Source organism: Nicrophorus vespilloides, unplaced genomic scaffold (assembly GCF_001412225.1).
Source record: "Nicrophorus vespilloides isolate i.1.1-1 unplaced genomic scaffold, Nicve_v1.0, whole genome shotgun sequence".
In the NCBI taxonomy this organism is placed as follows: Eukaryota; Metazoa; Arthropoda; class Insecta; order Coleoptera; family Silphidae; genus Nicrophorus; species Nicrophorus vespilloides.
This window is the reverse complement of record NW_017099782.1, coordinates 117,478-136,592: the sequence shown is the minus strand read 5'-3', so window position 1 is coordinate 136,592 and position 19,115 is coordinate 117,478. Positions and strand designations below refer to the sequence as shown.

Here is a 19,115-nt window from a genome sequence, read left to right as displayed (position 1 = left end):
ATATCTATCCAAGCAAACGAAACACCAGATCACAACTAAACTAGAACAAGTCCTTCGCCAAAAAGGTAGAAACCCAGGAGTATAAAATCACCGGACATACTAGAATACTGATGACCAAAACTCTTTCTAAGGAATGACTATCCTAAAATCACCACCGACGAAGAAGCAGACGACGCAGCGATATCTTTTGTAGAAAACATGTAACATGTAACTTGCCTATGTTTCAATGGTTGAAAAGGTTTGCCTAGTCCGTACATAAAATGGTTCTTGGAGAAATTAGGATCTGAAGGACTCTACAAGATGTTGGATGGTTTTGAGGACAAGTCCGCTGAAGCAGTTTGTACTTTTGCCTATTGTTCAGGTGAAAATGATGATGAAGAAGTGCTCTTCCAAGAACGCACCAAAGGAGTGATTGTGGATCCAAGAGGACCCAGGGATTTTGGATGGGATCCATTCTTCCAGCCTGAAGGGTATAACGAGACATATGCAGAATTGACCAAAAATAAAAAGAACAAGATTTCCCACCGATATAGGGCTTTAGAAAAACTAAAAACTTATTTCACAATATGCTTAATAATTTTCAATAACAAAAATAATTTATTTCTATATACCCAATAAAACAATGACACATCCACCGTCAAAATTGTTAATAATAATGAATTAAAATTCTCCCGAAGACCTCTGAAAAGTACACGATCATCAAAAAGACGCTGGAGAGCCAGGAACAGACTTTCACACGTATTATTTGAAGGATGAAAGATGTTATAGAGTCGTGCTGAAAAATATCCACTTGTCGGTGAACATGGAATCTCTGAAAAAAGAGATAGAATATGGACACGAATTTAAAATCATAATAAACATTAAAAGCTGTTTAATAAAAGAACCGTTGCAATTATTCTTCGTGGACATAACTGCACGTACGAATAACAAAGAGATCCACAAAATTATTTATCTACAAATCATGAAGGTTGTTGTAGAGACGCCGCACCGCAGATATGACATCCCACTGTGTACGAGATGCCGAGGTATGGTCACACCAACGCTGAAGCCGTGCTGCGTGAAATGCATCTCCGCGGCATGCAAGAAGGACCGAAAAACGGAAGCATCATGTGCACTGCGCAGCGGGAAATACCCAGCCAACTACAAATGTTGCACAGTCTACAAGAACATCCAGAGGCATGTATCTTTTCCCAACTACAGGGTGAAATTGAAGAGATTTAAGTTAAATATGCATGGAAACATACAAACAGTTAATTCACCCGTCATAATGGAGGACACTTGCCTATGTTTCGACGGTTTAAAAGGCATGTCAGGTCCATCACAATTTAATTTCTAATTAAGTTGTGTAATAATATTCATCCCTATACCTAAGCATATTAATAAAAATAATATCCTTAAATCATCATTTATCTAAAATATAAAGAAAATAAAATGATTATGTTCAAACTTTTTTTCAAATATCAAGATATTTTTAATTGGTATTTAATTTAAATTTATAGAATTATGGAGGACACAAATTTATTCTCTACCGGAGCCCTCAACCGTCTTTATTCACGGTTCGATCTGGATTCACCAAATTATAGAGTCATCATTGTATGGAGCGTAGTTTACAGTGTTCACAACTACCTCCCTTCTCGGGTAAAAATCTGGATGATTAGTAGTAGCGCAAGATCTAACACTCCTGCTTTCAATCAACTCATCGGAATCCTCAAAACAATGTACAGATTCAGTATCATCCACTACCTTTAATGCTGTTGGTAGTTGAAATATTTTAATTCTTTTCATAAGTATCTTCATCATTTTCTTCTTTCTCTTTATAATCATTTTCTTCATTTATAACTTTTTTTTTGTCATCATCGTCAACAGATTCCTCGTTATTTTATTCATACTTTGGTTCCTTTTTAATAATTTACTCTGCTTTATTGGATGAGCATAAGATTTTTCTAAATCATCTCCTTATGTAAATCAACCAGTCTTATTTAATATTCATTTGCCTTCGGTTTCAATTCCTTAGAAAAACTCCTTAACTAATAACCAGTTAAATTCTTAAAAACTCTTACACCGCGGACGCTCAATTCATACAAGCATTCATCCTTCAAAAGTCTACGCACCTCTATATTTATATTCAAATTACTATCAGTTTATAAAATGAAAATAATATCTTCTTTAAAAAAAATCTCCAAAGTTATTTTGAATAAAGCGAGATTAAACCGTGGTGTGTAGTTTAATCTCAATGTCAAGCGAAATCAAAAATGTAAACTGATTTAAAAAAATAAGATACATTTGTATAGATCCGATAAAACTATACAAAAATATAAAATACTAGATAAACTTGCCAAAAATCATACATGTAGGCTATGATTTTGCTTCACTAATTGAAATTCAATAATTTCCGTTCGATTTGGACTCACACAAATATCTTCTCTATCGGAGTCATCAACCGTCTGCTTTCACGGTTCGATCTAGACTCACACAAATTCTAGTGTCATCATAGTACGGATGAGCGTAGTTTTCAGCGTTGACAAGTTGGAAACATAAACGTCCGACGCAGATCATTCCAATTCAAGAATACAGAACTCTTTGCTCGGCTCGGCGCTTCGGTATTAAAGAAAAGGACTGAAGAATAAGAAAAATGATGGCAGATAAAGAGTTCTTGGAATATTATAGAATAAATCGAAATTATTATGTAGCATTAATATTATACATATGAGAATTTAATATAATTTTACATATCAAAATCGGAATCTTATAAAAAAGATTAATAAATTAATGTTCTATCCGGTCCGCCACGATTGTAAATCAATTTTTTTTTTATTATTTACAAAGCAATCTATCTACAATAAAGAGAAAAACAGATAACATGCTCTAGTTCTGGGCTTAATAATGAGAAAAATTAAAAATAAATATTAAAGATTGATCCAGCGACCAAACTCCACAGAGTGCTTTTAAAAGAAAAAATCGCGAACTAGATCAACGGTGTCATCAGCAAATATCGCTATAGTGGCGTCCTGAGGAGTTGGTAGATCAGCCGTGAAGATCAAATAGACTAAGGGTCCAGAAACACTCCCAGTCAAGTACGATTTGAATATGACGTAATATTCATGTAGTAGACACTTTTTAATTTTATATAGCAATCCTCCATGCCATACTTGCTGAGACGGAACGCCTGTGAGATGACGAGGAAAGCTGCAGGGCAGTACATCTTCTCCTCAAGACTTTTGCCAATCACATCCACCACACGATACACCTGTTCCACAGTACCATGTCGCTCACGAAATCCTAACTGGTGTTCTGGAATGAGATGACTATCCAACAGCCAGGGCTTCAGTCTTCGCAGCAACAGCCTCTCGAACGGTTTAGACAGCTGATTGGTCTATAATATAGACCAATATAGTATATACCAATATAATATAGACCAAACCATATAGACTCTATATGAAGACACCGCGTCCGTTGGTTTTCCAGGTTTGGCGATAAGTATGATTTGGGCTTCTTTCCACTGTGATGGAAATATACCGAGTCTCAGCATTGCGTTGAAGATAAGCGTTATTACCCTAATGCCCATACGGGGGTGCTGTCTCAAGACCTCTGCTGTAATCAGGTCATCTGGCGCTTTTTCTTAGCTTTAACTCTAGTATAGTTAGCTTAACCTGCCTCACATTAAATGACATTTGATATGGAGACCCCAGAAATTTCATTATCTCGTTTTCCTCTTTCCCTGCAAGTCCTGCCGTGAAAGGTTGGTACACGTTTGTTAGATGGTCAGCAAACACCTCCGCCTTCTCTTTGTCACTCCTCGCCCAGCTACCAGCTGGTTGTCGAAGACGCGACTCTCTGTTTCGGTTGTTTCGTATGCTTGGTCGCCTTCCACAGTGAGTGTTCGTTAGTTCCAGTAGGAGACAGACCACGAAGATACTTCTGCAGCGCCTCGTTGCTCTGGCTCTCTAATAAGTTCCTTGGTTGTTTATTGGCTCTATTTAGGCGAGATTTGTCATCCGGATGGTGGGTGGTTTGCCAAATTTTCCTCAGCCTTCGTTTCTCTTTTACGAGGTTACGTACGTTTGCTGGACCTTTGTAGCTGGTTCTGATGGATGATGGTGAAGGTGTAGAGCTCAACTGCAACTGCTTGCAAAGATCGGGGCAATTCAATGATATAAACATTTTCAATGTTTTAATAAAAATTATTAAACGGTTCTAACAACATTTGCTCATGACTGATTTAAACTAGTATTATTTAATTTTTAGTTAAGTTGTCCAATAATATTTGTTTTTGTTAATTTATACAAGTGTCCTTGTTCCACTAATATTCCGCACTGTTTGAAACAGTGAATTTTCTGAATGATAGACAGGTAGGTTTAATTTTCAAATCGACTCTTGAATTTGCACAAAATAGCAGCATTATCCTCTTCTGCTATCTAACTTAGCTTCACCATTTTTCAGAATCTTCGAGCTTCATGAACTCGGTGATGAAATTCTCTGCAGTCTTTATGTCGGAGCTTGCTGCTTCACCGCCTCTCACAATACTGTCGATGCCGGTTCTTCTCTTAAACTTCTCGAACCAACCCCAGCTTGCTTTAAACGCTTCTTCGGCATTTGATGATCCTGACATTTTCTTAACAAGGTAGGCAAAAATCACTTTCACTTTCTCACAAATGATATTCTCGTTAATAGTGTCGCTTTTTAATTGTATTTTGTATATCCATATGAGAATTAACTTTTTAACATCGTCGAGAAAACGTGATCGATTCGTAAACATTCTTTGCAGCATCTATCTCAATAATATTGTCCTTGTTCTTGCGGATGGTACAAATCATTCATGTAGACCGATTGTATATATGTGCTACGCATATTCCTTGTTAATTATTTTACTTTTCATATCTATTGATATTTTTTTCTTTTATCTTGTTTTAGCTTTTTATTCGGAGACATTTTTGTTACAAAAAACTGTGTGACCACAAACGACACTAAGATACAACTAAATGACTACTAACTAATTTAATCTAAATATAGTTTGTAAATTAAATGTATTTAAAAAAATGAATACAAACAATAATAATTAAGAGGTAAGTTATAGGCATTAATTATACAATAGATGATAATATAATAGTTGGCCACTACAACACAATTCTGTATTTTTTTTGCATGTGATTTTCTAGACATATATAATTGAAAACTTAAATAAATAAACACCGAATATGATGGAACGTACGTTATGTCTTTGTCGTTGTAATAAGTCATCCAGTTTGCGAAGGAGAGATTCAGTTTGGAAACATGCACAAGCTCACTAAGTCCTAAAGTTACAATCCCCCACACCAAACAAGTTATTTATCTTTGTTGTGTCCAACCATTAAGGGTACCATTGAGGACAATGAGCTATAAGACCAATATGCAGAATAGACAGATCCCATGGAAGGCAGTGACCATTTGTAACGTTTCTTCGTATTTTCAAGCGGAGCGTCTACTCAAAACCGTGCCTTACTCCTCAAACTCCCACCCCGTCCGTATTAAAAAGAATTAACTTTGTAAATACAATAAGTATTTAGAAGTAGTCTCAGTAAAACGTTAATATGATGAACAAAGTCTTATAAGAATCTTATTATGATGAGCATAGTCTCAGATCAATCTTAAATCGACCAAGTAACAAATAAAGTTATGTAAAACCAAACGAATTTCATTACTGAGAATTGCCAACAACTGAGACTCCACAAAAGACAACGGAAGATAATATCCCACAGTGGTCCAGAAAACTATCCCTGGGACACGACATCTTATTGGAACTGGAGCCACCTTTTGAGTTGGGGTAGATTCATTTAACGTTATTTTATTTATACTTCAGCCCGCAAACAAACGTTTAATAGCTACACATTTACTTTGGCGTATAATCTGTGTTGATATGAAAAATTTATTTAACAGTCAATTTCATGAATAGTTTAATTTCCACAAACATGTTATTTGTTGTGCTTCGACAATAAATTCGAATAGAATGATACTAATTAATTTACCGATTCGTTTATTTTGTAGTAATTTAATTTATATATTTATTAACCGCTATTTTATACAATCATATCCATAAAAATTGTAACAAATACATTTTTTTGTTTAATAATATGTTCTGTACATCAATACTTCCATAAATAGTTTCACAGCACAAATTCACAAACATAAATCCTTCCTACCCGTAAAGTAAAAATCTACAAATTTATTCTCACCCCTGCAGTGATCGACACTGCCTCTCTTGTTATATAATCTTTTTTTGCACCGACTTGAATAAATCTGATGCCAACACCGTCGATCTATGTCATCTAATATGCTGACGATATCATACTTGCTTCCCAAGTCTCCTCTCTTCAATCCTTGATCCACAACTTACCACCTCGCTGCATCCCAATCCTGGTATAACATTTGGCGTCTGAAAATAAACCGTTCTAAAACAAAACTCATTGTTCCTTATCATCACATGATACCCATGTACGCTTTGAAAACAATCACCTGGAATACCTTCATCAAAACTATACCTTTGTTCCTATTCCAAACAACCCAAATCCAAAATATAATTGAGATTCCACCATTTCCGATCCCTGATCTATACATCCATTTAATCTTTGATTACGTAATCAATGTACTTTTTTTTCTGTTAATACTCTTCAACCAAAGATCTGTAATCCAAAACTAGAATAAAAACTTTGCTTAACAGATTCCTATTCCTTCAATTTAAATCCAATCAATCCAATATCACTTCTCTTACTATATCATACGAGGGTAGTCGCAGAAGTACCCGACCTTATAGATTGGATACTGTGTTTTTAGTGAGAACCGTCACATTCCACTTCTTCATTGTTTGCAAATCTCTTACCACTGAGCATAAAACGACACATAAAACGAACGTTTTTTTTTTACCTGTATTTGAAATTAATAAAAATATGAAAAATTATGTGCAGTAAATTATCAAATCAATTTTATGATAATCGTAAGTTTTTAAACTTGAATAACTTATATTTAATAATAATAGCAATCTATTGGCCAAGACATTCTGTGACAGATATTCTCTCTAATTTCAGGACTGATTGGTGAAGTTTTTAGCTTTCACGATTTCCGAATATTTACAAACCCTGCATTTTGTCATGTTAACATTATAACATTCTTAAGTTAAAAAGAACACTTATTGACAGGAAATTGGCCTATTTCCTTTTATAAATTAAAATTGAAAAATCTTCTAAAAGTTAAACTACTTATGGCATAAATACTAACTGGCCGAGTAATTGATTGTCAATAGGAAACGTAGACGACTTGATTAATTTAATTAATTTGGTACCGGTTTACGGTTACGTTCCAAGTAAATGTTTATCGTTCAAGATTCGGTTTCGGTTAGGTTCCGGTTCAGTTCGAAAAAAAGCAATTTAAATTCGTTAAACTTAAATTTTAAAATCGAATCAAATATACTATTTTGGTTTATTTTTTTACTGCTGTTTTCAATTATAATATTGAAATTAGTAACTAGTAACACATGCACTTTGTAAATTTTCTTCAGTCATATTTAGAGTAATATACTTTTTAATCATTAATTTTAGTGTTATGATCTGTATATTGTGTTTTAAGAGTGATATTTGATTGTTTTTTGGAGATGCTCGTATATAATGTTTATTAGTGATAATCATGGCTAGTTACACAGCAGTGATACATATGATATAAAGGTTACAAAGGTTTCTTACAGTATAATGAGTCCGAGGCCCGAGAGCCAACACAAATAATACTCACGAGATAACACCGGGAACCTTACAGCTTATTACTACACACAAGAGATGCGGAAGCGAAGCCACTTATATACCCTAACCAGGTAGAGCCCTTATCGGACCTTCCTGGAATACCAGCTGCGGGCTGGAGTAGGGCGCACCGTACCGGGCATGTAATATTAGCGGGCTGGAGTGACCACCACAGTTTCTTAAACATTAAAATAATTTTAAGCTGAAAATGTGTCTATACATTTTATTGAAAATTCATAGAAATTTCTAGGAAAATAATAAATAAAGGGCAAAAATAATCGACGATTGCCGAACATTGATTTTATAAACGATTCAAATTCATTAATTAAGCTTATAAAGACATCAAATCTTTTATCCATATTATTGTAATTAATCTTCTCGTGGCGTTATCTTCATTGAACAAAAATAAACCAGATTAAATGAAATAATAGATGTTACCAGTGACCTAGATTTCATAACAAGATGAAACAATTAAAATCAATAGTTACAGTATGTCTTTGATTTCTAGAAAAATATTAAATGCTTGTCTTCTATGAAAATACAATGATGCAGGTAGCAGAAAAGGGACCGTAATAATAAAATGATATTTTCACAAAGAGCGGCGCATAGAGTGACGCGAGCACTCTCTCTTCTAGATACGACCCTGAGTAATGTACTTAAAGTAATATATAGTTGCAACATCGAGAAGGCTATTTGAATGGGCATTTAATTTAATCACGGAGAAACCGACAAAAACAACATCCAACATATTTATATTTTTTAAACCTTAGACAACCAATATTGCATATGTACTAGGAAAGATAAAATTAGTCAAGATTTCATTCAAACCGTTATTATTTTTATTTGTTTCAAGCAAAACATTTTATGAGTAATAATATAAACATATCACAATATATAAATAAACGACGAGTGACTTCTTTCGTTTATTTGCTTTTACCAAACTTCCGTTTCTTGTGCTTATTCATTATTATATTATGTTTTTGTTTAGTAATAAAATTAAAATTTCAAGATTATAAACGCTGACTAGTATCCCTGTGCTTGTAGTTAATTCCTTTCCTCCTCATTTCCCTCACAATACCAGCTGGTAATCTGCCGGACACAGAAATTGCATAAACTCCTTTACAAAATCGATCTGCAAACATTATACAGTTTAGTATTAATGGAACAAACACTTTTGTTTTGTTTTACTCACTCGTTCTCTGCCATTTACAGACCCAACTTTCTTCTGGACTCATTGCAGCTATCATTCTAAAAAATAATAATAATAATGCATATTCTAAATATTTCAATATTTATCAGAGATATTAAAGACTAAATAATTCTTATTTAAAACTTACCCATCAAAATTGGAACTGGTACAATCATACACATTATCCCTGTTGTCTTTCATTCTCAGGAAAAGATCACAGTTTTCGCATCCATCACGTTCGAATTGCTCAAGAGTCTGTAACCGGAAATGATTAATTATTTGAAAACTATTATTGATAATTTAACTTACCTTAATAAGAGAACAAACCAAGCAGGCTCTGAGTCCTCTTAAACCTTTTGCGACAGTCTCCATTCTTAAAATGTTTATTAAACTTATGTAAATCAGTAAACAAACACGATCAGCGCGCAACATCAACTGAACAACTATTTGCAAATGATCAAGCAAGTAAGCTAGGTCATACTGTTTACGGTTGGTGGAGCAACCTCAGTGATGGTGGGGGGTGTTAGTCTTTTAAATGAGCTGTGCTTTTCTATTGAAATTTATTTATTAGGTAATATATATATATCGATTTATATTTAATGAGGATGATCAAATTATTTCATGGAACTGAAAAAATCATGGGGATAATACTTGTTTTCTAATATATTCCCTAAATATTTTCTTTAGCTTGCACCTGAAGTTGCCTAAGGAGTAAATTTAAAATTAGTTGAATAAATCTTGAAAAATACAAAAGTATCCCTATAGACCACCCTATACACTCGCAGATCCCTAAACGCAAATATCAATCTACATTATCCATCCAGGAAAAAGATATGTGAACATGTATAAATTGCAAGCCAGACAAGACATACATTATCCATCCGAGGTTTCTCCTAACATACTGAATTGAATCGCTGAGACTCCGATTTTAAAGTCGTTAGTTAGTGTAGTCATTCCACATGTTGTTCTACTCTAATCGCTGTAACTCAGGCTGGATTAGGTAAATCTTCAAGTAACAAAGGCTGTGGCTGATGAAATTGCGCAAGATGCGTAGACCAAATAAAGTGTGGATGTGAAAAGTGAAGAAAAATAAATCTTGAAAAACGTACAAATTAATAAATAGATCAATAATTATGTTAATAAAAGTATATCCTTAACTGATGTGATGTAACAACAATAATAATATTATGTCTTTCATATAAAGTATATGAAATATAAAACTATCAATTTTGGTTTCTGTCGTTTTTTTAAATTTTAACAATGTTATACCATATATATTTATAATTGTATAGCTTACACATATTCAGTGAATATAAAATACAATTAAAGTGATTATTTATAACTAATAAATTATTAACATTATATTATACTTTAAATTCTATTTTTCATTGATATATTGATTTTATCCTAGGTTGGCATCCATAGTGTTAATACAGTTGCATAACCATGTATCAGCTGTTGTTGTCTGTTATCAACAACTAATAGTAAATAAAGGAAATTGGTAAATGCTGGGCGATGTTGTATAGTCACAGCGTTTTCTGTTTCCAGTTTAATTCTAAAGGATGGACGTAAAACATTGGGGGGAAATTGTGAACGAAGAAGAGGCCAAGTACGTTCCAGTTGTTGTCGAAGATGTCGAAAGATCCATGGACCACTATTGCCTTTCAGAATATGAAGCTGAATATGAATGTGGCGTAGATGAGTCTGACAGATTAACGTAAGTTAATTATTTAACAAATAATAAAGTACTTATTTAAACAGTGTATATCTGATTGCAGCTTGGATACTTTAGGTCCTTATTTTGGAAGTGCTATTCAATTGCACAAACACGCTATTGACATAACTGAAACAATAAGGATAGCAGAGTTAGCAATTGAGTCTAATTTAATACCACCAGATGATGTGGTGCCTCCAATACCTGAAGGTCCATGCATAGAATCAAAACCCAAAGAAAACTGTCTTAATTTTATTCCTGTTGAAGAACCGTATGATATATTTAGTTTTTATAATAAGTAGTCAATTAAATTAACATTTTAGGGAAGAATATTCTACTGATTATCCAGAGTTGAGCAATGAGGCTGCAAGACTCATCTTAAGGAAATGTGTTGCCATAAGTTGTGCACATATTGGATATGAAAGTAAGATCTGAAAATATTTATAACTATTATAAATTATATTAATTATTTCTAGAAAGTCATGAGAGTGTTATTTTGCTCTTGGCAGATGCCCTCGAATTATTCCTCAAGAAATTTGGTGCACAATTGAAAATTGCTAGTGAAGAAGATTTAGGTGGCTTTCCAGTAATTAATTAAAAGTAAACAAGTTGTACATACTCCTTTTTTATCTATGACTTTTTGTAGAATCCAGTTGAGAAAGTTCTTACTGAATTAGGAATTGGTGGAATGAAAAGTCTCGAAGAGTTTTTCCAAAACAGAGTAGTAAATTACATTGGAGTTTTGCAAAAGAGATGCTCTAATCTTAATAATCATTATGAAAACTTGCTCTTGCAAAGGAATCTACCACCAGTTTTGAAAACAGAAAAGTAAGTTATTTTACACCTTGTAAATAGGATCATTTCTAATATGTTTTTTAAGGATTGAAGAGGATGAGAATGTGGTGGAAATGCATTTTCCAACGTTGGAGGGAGAAGCTGGATTTTCTTCCTTGGAAACTGGTTTCCAATTATTGAATAGTTTAGAAGCTCAGACTAAGTACGAAATATTTTATAACTAATTTGCAACCTTATTAATAATTTCAGTTTTAGTTTGAGAAGTATGGACGACGTGAATGTTACTACAACTTCGCCAGGTATAATATTGGAATCGGATTCGCTATCACCTTATGCCAAAAAGAAACGTACCAAGTAATTAAACTTAAATTTAACAAATCTATTACTATAAATAATTTATAGTTGTGCAAGTATATTTGTATTTGTTAGCAAGTATTAAAATTTATTTACATTAAATAAATGAAAAACAACAACATTAGATGATTCATTTATTTAATATTTTCAATGCAAATTTATAAACCTAGCCAGAGCTCTGCATAATAACTGTTGGTATTCCTGCATGTATATATATATATATATTGTGATTATTATTTTTCATAACCTAAACATCAAAACAAATTACGTTTTTATTAGTCTCTAGATTTTAATAACGAAATGGCTTTGTTTCCTGCTTACGCTGCTGCAAATTTAACGGAAGTGACAAAGACTGAAGCAGAGAATGTTTTGGAAAATATGAAATTAAGTTTTAGTACAAGTTCAAATGTACCAGAAACCACAAATGTTGAAGAGAGGAGCACAAAAAGTAAAAAAAAGCATAAGCTTAAAAAATATAAACATAAGGAAAAATCTAAAAGTAATAAGCAAAAGGACTGCACAGAGAGTCTTGCGAAGAACAATCCAGATGCAGATGATGGTTTTTACGAGGATAGAAGTAGAGTTTTAGAGTTTTTCAATGTTAAAAGAATTGCGAGACCTTCAGCTCCAAAATACAAATTAAAGGGCACAATTGGATCTGTACCTTACAACAAGAAAATGAAGACATTTAAGAGGTACTATCACTATATATTGGAACGAAATGTGTATGGAAGTGATAGCGAAGAAGATATTGAAAAGAAAGATGACAGGTTTATGAATAAAAAGGATGAAGTTGCATCTCCAAATATGCAATCTGTACAAGAGGAAGAAGAAATGAAGAAGTTAACAGAATTTTATAATAGATCCTTGGATGAGGAACCAAACAATGTGAGTATTTGGTTAAAGTACTGTGATTTTCAGAATACAGTCTTTCAATTTGAAAAGAATTTTAAAAAGGGAAGTATTGCTAAGGGACTTAGAGTGACAGCAGAGAGACAGTTGAGTATACTAGATAAAGCTCTGCAATTGAATCCAAACAATGAGGAATTGTTGAGAAGGAGACTGGATATTGCGGTTGGTGTTTACCCTTCAGATGAGCTGCAGTCATATATGGAGAACTTGGTGGAGAAAGAGCAGTCAAACATAATATTGTGGCAGGGCTATATTGAGGCCACACAATGCTCTATGTCCCATTGCACCACTCCAGCTGTATTGAATAAGTATATCAAGTGTTTGCAAACTCTTCATATTCTTAGAAGGAATGCAAAGCTAGATAAAGCAATCCTTGAGGAAAATATACTAAGGATTCTGTTTCAATGTGGTTTGTTTCTCAAGCAGTCTGGACTTTTTGAACAGCTATGGACTTTGCTACGTCTTTATTTGGAACTGAATTTATCCGCAAACTTCGATATACATTCAACGTTTAAAGAGAACCAACTACTTGAGTTGGAGGAACTCGTGCTGACATCACAGTTACCCATCCATGAGTTATGGTTGCGTATTGAGAAACTGCGCGAGGCTTCGCATTGGGTTCCGCTACGAGAGGAATGCGAAGATCCTCAAAGAATAGTCTTCCCCGAAGATGTTTCCGAACTTATACACCCGATTACCATGCCAGGTAACACTCTGAAGTTAACAGTAACGATTTTAACGCTGCTTAAGATCCCTTTGCTTCCTGGTCGACATACTGCTATGAAGAAATTCGGAATTGATTACGTCCCTTGGTCTTTGGACTCGATCGAATCTCTTTTGGGGGTTTACCTTCCCATGTATCCGATCAATTTGAAAAACGAACTGTTGTCCAGTTTGGACCGTTTATCGGTAGGCCCTCAATTTTTGAGGACATTCCCTGGGCAAGAGGAATACTTACAATTTGTGCAGAAAGTAGTGAATCTTTGCATTGATAACTTGGAATCTGGCGAGAAAAATGCAGTATGTATTTGGTGGATGCGGTTCATTAGAGTATTAATGGTAATTGAGAAGCGAAAAATCCTTGTGCTATCTGATGCTTTCAAGAAACAGCTTAAAGCCGACATGAAAAATCTTTTGAAGGCGAATTCTACAAATACGATCCTTTTTCAAGAATATGCATTGGTTGAGTTTGCACAAGGCAATTTTCAAGCTGCGGAGAAAGTACTGAAAACTGCTTTGAGCATGTGCAGAGACGAGAATACGATTTGTTCCATAGTTCGAAGTTTAATCGAAATAAGCTTGAGTAATAACTGCGAAACGGCATCGATAATGGAGTATTTCTCGAGCTTGATTAGTGGATCGTCCGAGGTGATCAAGGCTGAGTTCCAGGAGCGGAAGGTCGAGGCTCCGGATAATTACACGAATTCATCGCATCAATTTCTACCGGATTACTATGTAGATTGGACGATTTGCCACGCGTGGTTTGTGTATTTTACAGAATCCACAGCCGCATGTCTGAAGGTTGTGGAGGAGGCGATGATTGGAGAGAGCGATTGGCGTAGGGAGATACTGCAGGAGTTCTTCGTTGCTGTGCTCTACAAGGATTGTACCGAAAAACCGGGAAGTAATTTCTTTCCTGCATTGGATAAGGCCGTTATCAAAGGCATAGAGGAGTTTCCTAATAACCTTTTCTTTTTGAACGTCTTGGCTGAAGTGCAGCAGCTTCACATGTGCAGCGGACAACCCTGGTGGAAGATTAGGACCGCTCTTATGAAGACTGGTCACTCTTTACCAAGTTTGTTTTTGATTTTGATCACGCAGCAGCGGATTGATAGCGTTACAGAAGGATGGGTAGATACCATCACTGGTAATTTCAAATAAATATAAATTGATTATTATAGTCTAATATTTCTTTAATTCCAGGTCAAATAGTGACACAGGATAACGGTCAAAAGAATCGACTTTTAGCTTTGTTCAAAGAGCTGACCAAGAGCGACATGTGCACGAGGCGGTGCGGTTTAGTCTGGCGACTTTACTTGCAATTTCTTTACTCTAATTATGAATCCAAGATCTGCAGAGACGCCTACTATTTAGCCGTGGAGGAATGTCCTTGGCTTAAGGTAAATAGATTTATTAGTTTGAATTGACAAGTGCATCATCGTGTTTTTTTTTGCAGGCGCTGTACATCGACGCCGCAATTTACATTCCCGAAGAACTGTCGCAGATCCAGGATCTCATAATAGAAAAGCAGCTCAGGATCCACGTGACGCCAGAGGAATTGGAAGTGCTGCGGAAATAGCAATAAAATAACACTGTCTAATAACTATAAGTTGTGATAATAATTGTTAAGTAATAAAATGTAATTGTCGTTGTCGGCGAATTTTCGCGTTTCGGGATAATAATGGAATTATTGCCTGCAGGAAGCGGAAGCGTGCAATTTGCCTTTTGCGGCCCGACTTGCAATTACTACGTACACACTTCTTTTCTTCTATGTAATTCAATTTCTGCTTGTTTTTTTTGTGTGTGTATCGCTGTTTCTCCTCTCGCCCGATTCCCATGTACTTTTTTCATTCCATCTTGGCCCGGCCAAGGTAATTGAAGACACGATTATACTTGCGAGCTGCCATTAGGTGCTAACGATTCATATATAATATATATCGTACATAAAATCGGATACGTGCGAGTTTTTCTTGGTATCGCGGAATGTTAGGTGCTGTGCTGGTGTTGTTCATATTGCTATGGTAATGGAAGAGCTTGCAAACTGTTTGGATATTAACGTTTCATGGCTTTTTAGCGGCCTCGGCAATGCCATCATCCCCAAGCAGGCTAAGCAATTTCACAAGCCGAAGAGCATTTTGCCGGAACACTATCTTAAAGGTAATTTTATCACGAGAAGCGCGAACTGAGCAACAAAAAAATACATAATTAAATATAACTTTATAATCAGAAGTTCGACCGCCCACGTACAAAGGTAAACCTCTGAAGATTGAATTTAGCATGACCGTTGTCGATATAAATTCTATAAACGTAGAAGACATGGATTTCAGGTGAGCAAAATGTTAAATTTAACACTTAAACTTGTTATGACAGTTAATTTAACCAAAACTATATATTTACTTTTCATTTTATTATATACAGATAGGTCACTAAATTTATTGAAAAGACGATATATTAAAATGAACTATTCAAGCTTTTAATACTATAATTTTACAAAAATTTACACAATAGAAATTGGAATGCAGTTTAATGTTAATTTAATAATTCAGGACAGAAAGACCTATGGTCAATAGCCCTTTGACTTTTTGATTTATGATATTTTTATTATTGTAATGTTTTTTATTTAGTAATTTTACTGTTTCAATAAATATTATTTAATAATTCAATTTGCTTTATACTGTAAATAAGGTAGTTTACTAAAATAAATGTTTTAATAAGATAATTGTCATATTAGTCATTACAATTAGGCATTGACATTTAAATAGTTTTAAGTTTAAAATCATAGTTTAGGAAAAACTGCTGTAAATAGCTATGCATATATTTTCGGTGTAAAAATTAAGTATTGTTAAAAATGAAATTTGTTAGTATTAGTAAATTACTAATTTTTAAACTTTTTTATCTCATGATATCTACTTGAAAATCGCTGTTTTAGTAAATAAACATGACTTGTTATAATAATTGGAGTTACTGTATTTTCACTAAACATAAAGGAAAATATTAATTAGCAAATTTATGATAGGGACCTTATCTATGTTTGGAACCTTACCTATAATTAGGTCAATAATTATATTTAAAGTATGTTGTTTTTGGCCTCAAATGTTTATATTGTTATACTATTATCAGCAGCTGTTTAAATTTATTACAATAGAAAAATATATCGTTTTTTTGGAAGTTAAACAATTATTTCACATGTCTTACTTATTTACTGAGGGATTTAAAATTTATGAGCCTTGACAGCGTTGGAACTTCATTACATTTTAATATTTCGGAACATACTTACCATTGTCTCGACAATAGGTGCATACTTTTATGCTTATGATTGATTTATTTTTCTGTCACGAGAAACAGCGTAAATTTATCAAGAAAAGCAAACATTTTAAAAATATCTTACCACACTTTATCATGGTTTATAGTTATATTTTAAATTCCGTATTACTGACTGCATAAATTTGAAAAAATAGATTAAAATAAACAAAATACTTACAAATACTTTTCAATATATAAATGCAACAAAATAGATAGTACATCTTCCAAAAATATTATATATTATTAAAAAAAAATATTAATTTTTGTTTGGACAGTTATTTTTTTATCACTTGTAACAAGTTAGAGCTTTTAGTATTTTGTTCGTAAGTCCGGGAGTTCGTAAGTCAGTGGATACCTGTATCTGGAAAGTGGTGTAATTGATACTTGAAGGTTAATTTCATAAAGCAAAATGTATTTGTGTAAAACATATTTTTTAACATTGTGTACTACGTCATTTTGTTCAAATTATAATTTTAAAATAGAGCAAATTAAGTACGTTTTATAAATGTTATGTATTTAAGGAGTCGTTAAATATAATATTTATTTTGAAGTAATGAAAGTTGTATATCATTAAAATGTTTATGTTTATTTGAATAAAATTGTGCAGGATGGACATGTTTCTGCGGCAGCAATGGACAGACACCAGATTGCAGATCCCAGAGGAGATCTTTGAATACGGAGACGAATACGTGACATTGCCAACGCATATCTTTAACAACCTGTGGCAGCCGGACTTGTACTTCCTAAACTCCAAAGTTGTCGGTAATGCATTGAAGCAAATGAATTATTAATAGGAAATAACTTTTGCGAATTGTAGAAATTGCTACGCTGACCCACAAGTTTTCTTCGGTGACACTTTACAGGAACAAGACGGTTCGATACTCGGCTCGAATGCACGCCATCGTCGCCTGTCAAATGGAATTCCAATATTACCCAATGGATATACAGATTTGTCCCTTGAGTATCGAAAGCTGTGAGTGATTGCTACCTTCCATCCGTTACTTTCTTACATTTTTTTTGTATGCAGTTTCTTATGATAACAGCAAAATGGGTTTGAAGTGGTCGGATACAGGAGTCGTGGTCAGTCCAGAACTGAAGCTGCTTCAATATCATATAGCCAAGCCTCTAGTCCTGGAAGAGAGCGATATCTACACCAACGAGAAGAACGGTCTCGCGGTGCAATCATAATTCTTTCGCGTTATCATAAAAGATATTTTTTCAGGCAATTTTTCTAGGCTCGTAGTTAACTTTAGATTCGAACGACAGATAGGTCACCATCTCATCCAGACCTTCGCACCATCAACTTTGGTAGTGGTGGTTTCCTGGTTCAGCTTCTGGTTAAGCTTGGATGCAGTTCCTGGTCGCGTCACCCTCCTAGTCACCTGTCTTCTAACTCTAGTAACCATGTTCACCGGTTTAAGAAGCGATATTCCACCAGTGGCTTACGTCAAGGTTTGAGAAAGCAATAATCTCAAACTGGTATTAATGAACATTTGTTTCAAGGCCATAGATCTCTGGATGGCCGGATGCATGATTTTCGTCTTCTCTGCGTTGAGTGAATTTGTTATAGTGAAAGTATTGGAGGAGAGGTATAAAGTCTACAAGCAGAAGGAACTATCAGTAAGGTTTTGCGTTTAGTATCAAATGTAACTAAAGAAAATAAATGTTTGATCGCAGGAGGCGAACATCGCAACGCAATGGTGTACGACTTTGGCAAAATCTGGAAAATCCACATATACACACGAACCCAACACTTGGTTACCGCTTTGCTGGAAAACGGTGATTATTTCAATCCATTACTATTATTAAACTATAGATTTGAACATTTTTATATGCAGAAAAATGGAGTGGAAAAGGTGTTGTGGTGTGAAATAGACCGAATGTCCAGATCGATTTTTCCCGTTCTCTTTCTCATATTTCTGGTGGTCTATTGGCCTCTGTTGATCACCGGCAAATCCAGTCCGATTCTGATAGTTTAGTGATTTTCAGCGAAGTCTTTATATAAGGCAAACTACTTTCTATTAACAACTTTAGTGTTTTATTTGTAATATGTGAGTTGATTTAAAACTTTACTTTTTTTTATAAAAAAGATAAATATATATTTTATTTAAAAAGTGTTTCATTTCTAATTTCCTTAAAAACGTAATCTCTAGAATATTGAATATTTTTTATTAACGACTGTTTTCCAGTTTGTATTTTGTTAATGTAAGTATACTGTAAACCTGTTTTTTTTTGGAATTCATATACAACATAAATAATGGTATAAAAATGCGGTCCTTCAAAAGCAGGTTCTTCTGTAATATTTAGTACTATTTGTAGAAATACTGTTGTGGAATCGATTTTGGTAAAAAAAAACAAATGAACCCAT

The 19,115-nt window shown here is 34.0% G+C and overlaps 4 protein-coding genes and 1 pseudogene across 8 annotated transcripts; 4 read left to right on the top strand and 1 right to left on the bottom strand.

Moving 5' to 3' along the window:
- The first annotated feature begins 216 nt into the window (after nucleotides 1–216).
- On the top strand, nucleotides 217–618 carry LOC108565567 (annotated as a pseudogene).
- An 8,125-nt stretch (nucleotides 619–8,743) lies between these two features.
- LOC108565570 (transcription elongation factor SPT4-A-like) lies at nucleotides 8,744–9,420 on the bottom strand. The gene is made up of 4 exons (XM_017925105.1): nucleotides 9,259–9,420; nucleotides 9,098–9,204; nucleotides 8,953–9,008; nucleotides 8,744–8,892 (listed from the first exon to the last, which is right to left on the bottom strand). The coding sequence occupies exons 1-4, from the start codon at nucleotides 9,379–9,381 to the stop codon at nucleotides 8,771–8,773; spliced, it is 408 nt and encodes a 135-aa protein (XP_017780594.1). The 5' UTR covers nucleotides 9,382–9,420; the 3' UTR covers nucleotides 8,744–8,770.
- Nucleotides 9,421–10,365: 945 nt separating this feature from the next.
- On the top strand, nucleotides 10,366–11,885 carry LOC108565569. Of its 3 annotated transcripts, XM_017925103.1 has the most exons (8): nucleotides 10,366–10,433; nucleotides 10,498–10,666; nucleotides 10,728–10,934; nucleotides 10,987–11,087; nucleotides 11,140–11,249; nucleotides 11,310–11,491; nucleotides 11,544–11,660; nucleotides 11,708–11,885. In XM_017925103.1, exons 2-8 carry the CDS (start codon nucleotides 10,512–10,514, stop codon nucleotides 11,814–11,816), a joined length of 981 nt encoding a protein of 326 aa, XP_017780592.1. In that variant the 5' UTR covers nucleotides 10,366–10,433; nucleotides 10,498–10,511; the 3' UTR covers nucleotides 11,817–11,885. The 3 variants fall into 3 exon arrangements, with proteins under 3 accessions (XP_017780592.1, XP_017780593.1, XP_017780591.1); XM_017925104.1 differs by having other exon boundaries at nucleotides 10,387–10,666; nucleotides 11,714–11,885; XM_017925102.1 differs by having other exon boundaries at nucleotides 10,387–10,666.
- Nucleotides 11,886–12,044: 159 nt separating this feature from the next.
- LOC108565573 (protein NRDE2 homolog) lies at nucleotides 12,045–15,413 on the top strand. The gene is made up of 3 exons (XM_017925107.1): nucleotides 12,045–14,591; nucleotides 14,648–14,844; nucleotides 14,901–15,413. The coding sequence occupies exons 1-3, from the start codon at nucleotides 12,113–12,115 to the stop codon at nucleotides 15,021–15,023; spliced, it is 2,799 nt and encodes a 932-aa protein (XP_017780596.1). The 5' UTR covers nucleotides 12,045–12,112; the 3' UTR covers nucleotides 15,024–15,413.
- Nucleotides 15,394–18,784, top strand: LOC108565574 (glycine receptor subunit alpha-4). Of its 3 annotated transcripts, XM_017925110.1 has the most exons (10): nucleotides 15,394–15,465; nucleotides 15,519–15,601; nucleotides 15,672–15,771; nucleotides 17,355–17,509; nucleotides 17,565–17,720; nucleotides 17,775–17,915; nucleotides 17,970–18,199; nucleotides 18,251–18,367; nucleotides 18,425–18,526; nucleotides 18,586–18,782. In XM_017925110.1, the coding sequence occupies exons 1-10, from the start codon at nucleotides 15,428–15,430 to the stop codon at nucleotides 18,724–18,726; spliced, it is 1,263 nt and encodes a 420-aa protein (XP_017780599.1). In that variant the 5' UTR covers nucleotides 15,394–15,427; the 3' UTR covers nucleotides 18,727–18,782. The 3 variants fall into 3 exon arrangements, with proteins under 3 accessions (XP_017780599.1, XP_017780598.1, XP_017780597.1); XM_017925109.1 differs by having other exon boundaries at nucleotides 15,439–15,601; nucleotides 15,675–15,771; nucleotides 18,586–18,784; XM_017925108.1 differs by having other exon boundaries at nucleotides 15,439–15,601.
- Nucleotides 18,785–19,115: the final 331 nt, after the last annotated feature.